This window comes from Squalius cephalus (assembly GCF_949319135.1).
Source record: "Squalius cephalus genome assembly, chromosome: 14".
NCBI classification, from domain to species: Eukaryota; Metazoa; Chordata; class Actinopteri; order Cypriniformes; family Leuciscidae; genus Squalius; species Squalius cephalus.
This window is the reverse complement of record NC_137135.1, coordinates 21,377,571-21,388,202: the sequence shown is the minus strand read 5'-3', so window position 1 is coordinate 21,388,202 and position 10,632 is coordinate 21,377,571. Positions and strand designations below refer to the sequence as shown.

Genomic DNA, 10,632 nt, shown 5'->3' with positions numbered 1-10,632 from the left:
CAGAATGGATATATCTGAGAATGACACCCTTGCGTTTTCGTGTGTACAGCCAAAGCCACCCAATCCATATATTTTGTGAAACGATGATGTCATCACCCCACATGTCAACCCTACTCAGACACCGCTACGTCACGTAACTGCAACAACAACTGCCGACTACATGCTTGTGTTCATGCTGCAGAAGCTACTGCGCCTCTTTTATTTCTTTATTTCTTATTTACTTGCAATGTATTTTTATTTTATTTCTTTATTTTACTGTTGTCTTATTAAGACATTTCATATTTTGTACCAGTCCATTAGTTGTTTATATTGTTCAATAAAGTTCTTGGTAAAAAAAGAAAGAAAGAAAAAAAAAGAGAAGTAGAAAAAACTACTGAGCATATTTTTATTGTACAAAGGTTTTGTATGCAAGGTTTATGTGAATGCCTCAAGTCTTTTTAAGTTTTTAGTGTATCTCTGTCGCAGAATTACAGCGCCACATACTGGTCTGGCATGTATACTACATCGTTTTGAGTCATTTCAGTGATTTCGTGCGTATGCAGATATTTCTTGAGACGACCCTGTGTTTACGGAATTTTTTTTTAGAACGAGGGGAAAAAAAAGATTGGATAGGGAAAGCTCTGGCTTCGTGTGGATGTGGCCTTAAGAAAATCTTTGTTGCGGAATGCTGAACTCAATTACAATTTATTACTGATTTAGTTTACATAGAGGTCTATGTTTTGGATGTACCCTTACAGACAAGCCATGGCTAGTTTTTTAACAATTAAAAAACAGAAGGAACTTTCATTGCAGGAAATTAAATCCTAAAAAAGGCATTAAATGGTAATTTATGGTCAACCGTTTTGTCGTTAGTGATAAATGAATTCTTAATAGGATCTTATATTGTAAAAAAAAAAATAATAATAATCTAGGTACTTGGTTGTTTTAATAATGTAATGCACTTTACTATTTTCCCATACTTAAATAACTTTATACATAAAGGAAGAGGTGGATATTTAAGAAACTCGAGACCCAAAAGATCTCGGTAGGAGGCATTGGAATTAAACCAAATAATGAAATCAGTGATATTAACCTGTCATGGAAAAGAAAACCAATAAACTAGTGGCAGATGCCTATAATGAATGACAAATAAGTCAGGGAGTCAGTACTTAGCTTGATGGAGAGTGTGGCAGTTCTTCTGATGAAGAAAAGGTGCATTCCTGGCCTTTGTCATGCGCAAGTGGAATCCTTAAGCTAAAAGGAAATAGGTCTTTTGTGGCGTGGAACAGACTGGGATCACTGTTAGTGCTGGGGTTTTGAAGTGAGTAAACCAAAGGGCTACACTGAGATTACAACCTGATTCTATCCATATGAAAGGTCAGTAAAATAAGAGATAAGGAGGGGATGGAAATGGGGGTCATGGCTGAGATGACAACAACATGGTACTGTATTTGAGGGGATGGGCACTTTGTTCCTTATTCATCAGAGCTCAGCAGGGTGGCCTGGGAAAGAGCATAGCATCCTGAAAGGCAAATAGCCAGTCTGTGGTGGGTGAATGGGTTGTTTCTGTTAATTAGAGTATTTTAAGTAAAATTTCTCTGTATTTTTTTCACTATGTTTTTATTCATTTATTTGATGCAAGGTGAGCCATTTAATTTAAGTAGCCTACTTTTTATATATTAAATAAAGTCAAATAATTTTTATCTTTCAACATTGAATTAGCCAAGAGAGGCAAATGAAGTCACTGTGACATACTATATTCTGAGATTCCCACCCCCTGTCCTCTGAGTCAAGACCCCCACTTGAGCCAATATCCCATCATTCATCAGGCCAGACAGTTTGGCAGATTTATGGCATGTCCCACTGAGTAAACCGACTATGCATTGAGGAATAAGTGAGAAATCTGCTGATAAACTATATGAAAACAAATGTCATGATTAGGCCATAACATCAAATTGGGTAAACCATAATCACAAATCACTTTGTTGACACACGAAGTAAGGCTGGTTTTACAATTTAAATGTGTTCTCAACCTCGTAACGTGACTAATAATGGAATTTAGACCCTTCCTTTGATTTATTTACATGCATCGCAGTGACTTCCGCAGGTGTGATAATGTACACCAACACAGCGGCAAAGAGGATTAACATGCCAAACACCTTCCAGCAGTGGCATGTTTCCTACGGGCTTTGTCTACACTTTTGTCGCCGGGGCAGCATACTGTCTGTAGCCTACTGTCCGCATATCAAAGTGCGCCAAAGTCTAGGCAAGGGAGGCGCCTATAGGGCGATGTGCCAAGTGTGACAAAGTTAATCCCTTCAAGAGTATTCATTAAATAAACGCCATATACTGTGGTACTAATTGATATCTCAACATTTCAAGGGTTTTCTCTGACAGCGCGTGTCTGGGATAAAGCTCTCGTCTGACCTAATGCAACAAATATGATAACTGCGCAACCATCATCACTTTTACAATGTAAAATCTGTAATTACAATTAAAAAGTTTGTTTTGCAGACACTGCGAGGGGGAAAATCCTTGTTTTAAAGCGTCTGTCAGGCTGTAATTCTCATCTTTCACCGACCGCGTTTTGATACAAGCACATCTCACTTTGGGTGAAGAGAACGTGATTAATATTCATGAGCCCTACAGCCAATAAGACACTACGAGAGCTCTGGGTTTTTGAAAATATGAAATCTAACTGAGGGAAGCCTTAAATCAAGAGAAGTTGCTTTTGACTATTGTAAGTTGATATTAAATTGATAAAACCCGTGACTTCATTATTGTTTGTCTTTTTCAAACCGTAAATAAGTAGTTATTTCAAGCACCTTTATAGCATGCATTGTTATTCACGGCTGTGTAGCCTATATTCATCAAAACTATTTGCATTTCTTACCTCATCGCTAAATCATGTTGCGTATTTTCAATTCCAAAAGATCAATTGCAAACTTTTTTCACATTTGGACATCCCTGTTTGTTAGATAGCCACAGAAATATCAACTTGGTCTTATTTAGGTTCATGGATATTAAGAACGAAACCACAAGATATTTCAGTTATTTTGTTTTATTATAATACCTTAATATATAATTGAGTATGTACAGAAATAAAAAATATATTAAGGGCGATAAAGTGCAGGTAGAGGTGTTCCCCTAAGAAAATAGTTTGGGGGGTGTTTTATTTTGGTCCTCGAGGTCTGCGTCTTTGGTGACCGTGGCTTCCGTGTCTCCGGGCGCAAACGTGTTTGACAGTGACCTGAGAGCAGTTCTCGCACTTCACTGTGCAGCACCAGTGGAACTTGCAGTTGCAGCTGCTCACTATCTCTGTGCGCCTCTCCTCCACACGCAGACCGCACTCATGGCACAGTCTGCGGCAGCTTCGCCTTTCCCACTGACTGAGACTTTCTCCATGCTGCAGGCACTCACGACCCTCTGTGCCAGAAATCCCGAGGCTCAGGTTCTTGGCGCAATAATCCGGGGAATCCTCCAGATATATGAGCTCTGTCCGGGCGATTGAGCCGAAAGTGTCTGCCATGGCCACGCGGTTGTCCGCGGTGTTGCCCGCGCGCATTCGTCTCTTGTCCATTTCGAGCTTCTGGGCCTGATCGTGCTTCACTTTCAGGTAATTGCCAATCTCACGGAAATCAGAAAGCTGCATCCAACACGTTTGCATTGAGCAACTTTCTGACATGCCATGGCACCTACAGATCCTCTTCATGGTCGCCTTTACAGCCTAGAATACAAATTGGCCTATTGTTATTTTACTAATCTTAACAGTGTGTTGCCTATTCTTTATAGGCCTGTTTGTAAAAAATATATAATCAAAAAACATTTCAATAACCACACAAGTTAGATGGCAAAGCAGTCCTGAACAGAATTAGCATTTTCCTGAGGTAGGCTAGCAACAGCTGCTCAATTGCTAAATATAGCTAGGGATCATCACTTTTATATAGATTTATGCAACACAAATGTATCACAAAAATTTGAGTTCTGTTTTTGTAGTTTTTGTGTGGCAAGTGTCTTTAAAACAGTTAACGGGCGCCACTAGGGCGCCTAATTAAAATCTATTTGCATAAGACAAACGCCCAACGAATTGTGTAGCCTAATGTTACTGCCACAATTATTTGAGGATCGTCTTGCACAGAAGGTTAGTTGTTTGAGGTTCGTGTTTTTGCGCCCCTATAGGCGAGTGTATGACATTATTTTTAATTTTGGTTTTTAGAATATTTTCATCCCTGTTTAGGTATCATCAGGTGTTTTTTAATCTGACAGTAGGCCTAGGCCTAATTTATAAAAACTTTGACATATGAAAAGTATTTCTTAACTTACCAAACGTCCAGCTTCATTATTATGAAGATTAACTGCAGCTCGAGAGTCTTGTCCAGTCTCAAGCGCATCCACGTATTGTTTGGAAATTCTCTCTCCAAAATCCACGTTGTCACTACATCCTCCCCAAAGCCAGCCACGACCCCCTGAAATAGAGTTCATCCCATTAGATAAATGCAAATAGGCCTACTTTTATTGCATTGTTCATCCAAAAAAAAAAAAAAAAAAAACACTAAGTAGGCTATATTTGATTAGACTGTAATTTTGTTTTAAATATTTAATTTGCTTCCCACGACAAAATAAGTCCATATCTATCTATCTATCTATCTATCTATCTATCTATCTATCTATCTATACACAGAATGTAATCGTTTAAAAATAATAATGTGATAGTTTAAAAAGAATTGCCTTAAATATGTTCTATAAAAACAACACTTCAAGCCCCTTGTGAAACATTGCACTGATTGTCTTTAGTTTATCATCTTATGAATTTATCTTTAATGTTCTTACCGAGTTTGCCGTTCCTCGAACTGTCACATCCGCAGTCGTCCAAATCTCCGAGACTGCAGTTTCTGGTTAAAGTATACATAACCCCGGCTGCGCTTATTGCATGGACAAATGACGTTTCTCTCGTTGCTACAGAAGTAGAGAGTATAAATATGTCGTTTATTTTTCAGACTTTGTAAAAAAAAAAAAAAAAAAAGAAAAAAAAGGAGATAAACAATTCACATATGCACATATCTTACCACTTCTAAAGCCTTTAATTGTGGAAAGTTGTAGCGCGCTGTCCGGGCAGTTCCACCTGTCCCAAGCAAATTGATGTTTGCATTCATGTATCCCACTCTGAGCACCGACCCGCACACTACTTGCATAAGTAAGATAAGCCTAGGAAGAAAATATGAGAAAGATATTGAAGAATTTTTTTTCGTAAAAAAAACGATTTTAAGGCGGTCGTTTTAAATGGCTTTTCAAATCTAAGAATATAAATTAGGCTATACCTTTGGTCCAGTCATCAGCAAATTGTTCATTGCCCTATGGAAGGAAAAAGCAAAACAAAATACATGTTAAGAAGATGCAGTTATGTTTACGTTACATTAACTGATAATAATTCACCAATGCATCCTCACCATGTGTGCCCAGGGAGAGTTTTGTTGCAAATTAACAAAAAAAACACCCAGAGGAAAATGTAAGCCATTTTCTTAGATCCACACTGATAAAGCAGGCAATGTGCCGATTTGAAAAAGTGATGTAGCCTACTATCATGTATTTATACTCCTCTCAATGGGGGCCTGGGCAAGATACCTTTTGTAACAGGGTTCCTGTCAAGCTATTGGTCCACAGTCACCAGCCAGGTCAAGGAAACGCCTCCAATGAACTTCAAAGGATGTCAATACAGGACAGATTATTCTGTCTCCGCGCCGCGTCGTTGGGGCTGATGCATAATTCAAGTGTGATTGGGAGTGATTTTAGCCTACACCGTTTATTCACCAATAAACATTTGAACCAAACTGCGCAATGAAATCGACCACTCGGAGACTGTAATTTTGTTTTAAATATTTAATTTGCTTCCCACGACAAAATAAGTCCATTTAATATATATATAAACAGAATGTAATAGTTTAAAAATAATAATGTGAGAGTTAAAAAATAAAAATAATTGCCTTAAGTTCCATAAAAACAACACTTCAAGCCCCTTTGTGAAACATTACACTGTCAAGTGAGAGAGAGAAATAAAAGAGACGTGCAAATATTCAAAACGATCATATTTGTAAGTAACTAAACCTGTGATCTAATGTCGACAACGAAAAGTGCAAATAATGAACATAGGTCTACGTGAAATTAGAACTTAGTAAGCTGATCAATCAATTGACAGTGGGAACTGGGAAGCTCTTGTGTCTGACATTTTTCCTTATAGCAATGTGCAGAATAATATAGGCTACAGTAAGTGAAAAAGCAGCATATCTTATCTCATATAAAATATATTTACATTGGAATTATACAACTTAATATATTTAAAAAGAGGATGGCTTCATCTCCTATTACGTTGTCTTTTGCGTGAATTGTTGTGCGGCCGACGGTTTCTGTGTCTCTTTGCGCAAAAATATTTGGTCACAGTCTGAGTGCATGTTTCGCATTTGACTGTGCAACACCAGTGGAATTTACAGTTACAGCTGCTCACAGTCTCTATCCTCCTCTCTTCTACTTTCAGACCACATTCGTGGCAGAGCCGCCTGCAGCTTCTCTTCTCCCACTGTGAAAGATTCTTCCCGCTTTGTAGGCATTCCCTGCCTTCTGTTCCATGTAGTCCCAGGCTGAGGTTTTTCACGCAGTAGTCTGGAGAATCTTCCATATAAATGAGTTCTGTGCGCGCAACGATGCTGAACGTGTCCGCGATTGCGCCACGATTATCCGCGCTGTTACCTGCCCTCATCCGAATTTTGTCCATCTCCAGCTTCTGTGCTTGACCATGCTTGATTTTCAGATAAGTGCCGATATCTCTGAAGTCAGCCAGCTGCATCCAACATGTCTGAATACTGCAGCTTCCAGACACACCATGGCACTTGCATGTCCTTTTGAGTGTTGCTCTGATGGCCTGCATGAACATATAGTTTCACGTTAGCCATATGCTGCAATAAATAAAGTTTTTCTTGTGACTAGAGAAAGATTAACAAGAGATTAAAACTAATGCTACTCACGAGTCGACCAGCCTCGTTGTTGTGCAGGTTGACTGCAGCGCGAGAGTCGTGACCATTTTCAAGCGCGTCCACAAATTGTTTGCCGATTCTTTCTCCAAAGTCAACATTATCACTGCACCCTCCCCAAACCCAACCACGACCACCTTTGAAAAAAAGAGAATAGGAAAGTCTGATGTTATTGGTCTGAAAGCTTTGATTAAATTTTAATTATAGCTCACATAAGCATAGTTAATAAAATAAACGAAAATGTCTTACCAGTTTTTCCTATTTTGGAGTCGTCACAGCCACAGTTATCGAAGTCCCCCATGCTGCAGTTCTTTGTCAAAGTGTACATAACTCCAGCAGCACTTATGGCATGAACAAAAGCGGTCTCTCTGGTCGCTATTAAAAAAAAAGAAATATAAAAAAAAAAGAAAAAAAAAGATGTTAGGTCAAATTCAATACATTTGAAAGGAAAGTTAATTTGGAACATACATTTTTAAGTGAAAATAAAAAAATAAACCAGAATGTATCCAATCTAATTTTGGCACGCTTACCACTCCGCAGGCCGTTATGTGTAGATAACTGCAGTGCGCTTTCCGGACACTTCCACCTGTCCCATGCGAACTGATGTTTGCACTCTTCAATACCACTCTGAGCCCCTGCCTGCACACTACTGGTGTATGTGAGGTAAGCCTGTTGGATTTAAAAGATGAGCATTAATTAAACACTGTACGTTCAGACATTTTACTTAGGCATATATCAAATAAATAAAATATCGCTGTAGTGTCAGACGTAAAAACTTAAATTACCTTTGGTCCTGTCATCAGGAAGTTATTCACCGACCTAGAAAAAGAGAAGGAAAAAAACATGTTTATAAATAACAGTTACAAAAAAACAACTTGAGTATGTTAAGATATCTGAAATGTTCTGTAAAATGTCTGTACCATGCTGTTGTCGACAGTATGTGACAGCACATAGACATCACCAACGATGCAAAAATCTGGCAAGGGTTCATTGCTGCGTGAGCGAAGTCGATGCTCCCTTCTTGTGGAGATGCAAAGCACAAACACTGAGATGGATACCCAGGAAGACACAGAAAACAAGTGACTCGGTGCTTGAACGAGCAAGGCATTTATACCTGTCGCCAACTTTGAGTGACAGGGATCTCCAACCTTTGACAATTCGCTGTGAAAAGACGTCGAGCTCGTCACTGGAACTGCTCTTCAAAGCGTTAACACTTTTCACTAAGCCATTCAGCCTATCTTTTATTAAGCTGTAGTTCATGATGAGGGTTGTTTCAGATTGTTCCTAGACAACCCTACATTTATTTATTTATTTACTCACAGTTATTTTTGTAACTTTAATGTGCTACCATTTGTGTATTTATCAGACACTTTGAACTGAACTGTCCAAAGCCATCAAACTGTTCAGCTAATATCCATTCATTAGACTTGTCTATTGAAGGTGTTGTGTGTATTCATGAATACGCTGGTTGTTGATTCCGTGTTGGACATATACTGAATGCATGTTTGCATCAAAATAGCTATTTTATATTCCTTCTTAAATTAAGAGTTTATTAGTAGGATAAATAATCCTATATATTCTATAAAATATATAATAGGCCATACACAATATAATCATACATATTTAACATTTACATTTATTGTTGAATTAGTTTAGCTTCTTGACTTTATAGAGTTTCTTTATTCGAGATTTGACTTTTTTACGTTTTGGGAAAGTTTTTCACCGGGAAATGACACTGAAATGTAAGGGGCTGCTCTACATTGTGTAGGAAGAGTCATAAAATCATTCGGCTCCGTTCGCTAAGGGCCATGCAAATAACATGTAACACGTCTACGCCTCTGACACTCTAGTGTTAATAGAAGACCAGCTGATCCCCTGGGAACAGCTCTGGTGTGAAAAATGTCTGGAAACAGTCCGATACATGTATAGAGTGCAACATGTCATAACATTAGTCTGCAACATAAAACTAATAATAATTATGAATGCATTTATTAATTGATTTAGTCATTCGATTTGTGTGTCGAAAGGGATACATTTAAATTGTCAATTCACGTTTAAAACAAAAGTATCGTCATATGCGTAAAGTAGCGTCATATGCGTAAAGCCTTGCTAAATACTTTTTTTTTTCTTATGCCAGACAAATCATTGTAATGATAGAGCAGCTAGTTTTCATTAGTGCTGATGAGTTTACACAATTCAATCATGTGTCGTGTAAGACAAATTCAAACCCGATAAGCTAATTCACACTAAGTTATTATTTGTCACTTGGGGATCAACAGCTGAACAATGTAAACAAAAGGATAATCATGAGAACGATTATATTTCATCATTTTACTTTCGATGACTTTTGCGATTAATTAATAAGCTATGTGGAGATGTGATTTTTTTTTACACAGCCTACTGTTGCTTGTTGAAGATTAATTGTTGAAACTACGTATTGACATCTTCGAATCAAATCGTTAGCCACTCAAAAAATCCCTTTTCAAAACAGCGTTTATTTGATGGTCGGATAATGGTTTAACCAATGCTGCTGGCTGGAAGACAATGGAGGGACGCGCAAGTGAGGATAATCCCCACTAATTGGACATCGGCATCATCAAGTCTACACGGTGCCTGAAACCCAAATTCCCACACCTACTTGTTACAAAACAAACCCGTATTAAACAATGATCTGATACACTCAGACCTAACCTAAACGGAGCCATTGTGCCATAAACGCTCTGTCGCAGACATCTCAGGATGGTTTTATGGAGTAACAAACTGAGTGCAATTACACATCGCTTACTTCCACGCTTTAATTCACACGACTAACAACTACGGGCAACGAAGTAGCAAATAATCAGAAAGTAATCATTAAAATGACTAGAAGAGCATCACCACAGGATTTACTCCCCGTATCAGACTGATACGCGGGAACATGGCTCACCTTGCTGCACAGATGATCCATTTTGACTAGTCGCTCACAGAAGCCCAGGTGCAGTTCATTAGACTCTTTCACTGACCGTGTTAAGGCGTTTCGCCTTGTTTTGTGATTAAGGAAGGAAATAAGGATGCCTGAGATTATATATATATATATATATATATATATATATATATATATATATATATATATATATATATATATATATATAAACTTTAGTTTAAAACACCTCAAATTCTTAGGTGTTTGTGAAAAAAATGAATTGTAGCCTACCTTTTTTTTTTTTTTTTTTTTTACAAAAAATGAGTAGCCTATAGCCTAATAAAGGTTTTCTCATTTGACCTGAACAAAATTTGCCTTTTCATAAAATGGTCAAATATATGTTTTAATGATGTTGGAAATATTTTCTTGTCACGCGATAACAAAATGGCTTCCTGCATAAAACAACACATTTTAAAGCAATAACTTTTATGCTAAATATTGATGCCAACGTTTTCTTTTTCAATCAGTCTTTTAATGAGGCGATTTTTTTTAACGTTTACTTGTAACCTAGTAGATGAGTGAGTGTCAGCTGTCTAGGCCTACCTTCTTAAACCTTTCTTGTAAGTTATGCACAAAAGGGAGTTTATTAAGTGTTTGCGTAAGCAACATATAGGCTACTGGAGTTTTACGTCTTTATCAGTTTACTTTATTCGTTTTCGTTATGTTAGA

The 10,632-nt window shown here is 37.7% G+C and overlaps 2 protein-coding genes across 5 annotated transcripts; both read right to left on the bottom strand.

The window, feature by feature from the left end:
- Window positions 1-3,045: 3,045 nt before the first annotated feature.
- wnt8-2 (protein Wnt-8a ORF2) lies at window positions 3,046-9,964 on the bottom strand. 2 transcript variants are annotated; one of them, XM_079891706.1, is made up of 6 exons: window positions 9,928-9,964; window positions 5,298-5,331; window positions 5,046-5,184; window positions 4,810-4,935; window positions 4,303-4,445; window positions 3,046-3,706 (listed from the first exon to the last, which is right to left on the bottom strand). In XM_079891706.1, exons 2-6 carry the CDS (start codon window positions 5,325-5,327, stop codon window positions 3,152-3,154), a joined length of 993 nt encoding a protein of 330 aa, XP_079747832.1. In that variant the 5' UTR covers window positions 5,328-5,331; window positions 9,928-9,964; the 3' UTR covers window positions 3,046-3,151. The 2 variants fall into 2 exon arrangements, with proteins under 2 accessions (XP_079747832.1, XP_079747831.1); XM_079891705.1 differs by lacking the exon at window positions 9,928-9,964 and adding an exon at window positions 5,427-5,496.
- wnt8a (wingless-type MMTV integration site family, member 8a) lies at window positions 5,963-9,986 on the bottom strand. 3 transcript variants are annotated; one of them, XM_079891702.1, is made up of 8 exons: window positions 9,928-9,979; window positions 8,116-8,162; window positions 7,922-8,021; window positions 7,787-7,820; window positions 7,532-7,670; window positions 7,251-7,376; window positions 6,996-7,138; window positions 5,963-6,892 (listed from the first exon to the last, which is right to left on the bottom strand). In XM_079891702.1, exons 3-8 carry the CDS (start codon window positions 7,990-7,992, stop codon window positions 6,329-6,331), a joined length of 1,077 nt encoding a protein of 358 aa, XP_079747828.1. In that variant the 5' UTR covers window positions 7,993-8,021; window positions 8,116-8,162; window positions 9,928-9,979; the 3' UTR covers window positions 5,963-6,328. The 3 variants fall into 3 exon arrangements, with proteins under 3 accessions (XP_079747828.1, XP_079747827.1, XP_079747829.1); XM_079891701.1 differs by lacking the exon at window positions 8,116-8,162 and having other exon boundaries at window positions 7,922-8,046; window positions 9,928-9,986; XM_079891703.1 differs by lacking the exon at window positions 8,116-8,162 and having other exon boundaries at window positions 9,928-9,973.
- Window positions 9,987-10,632: the final 646 nt, after the last annotated feature.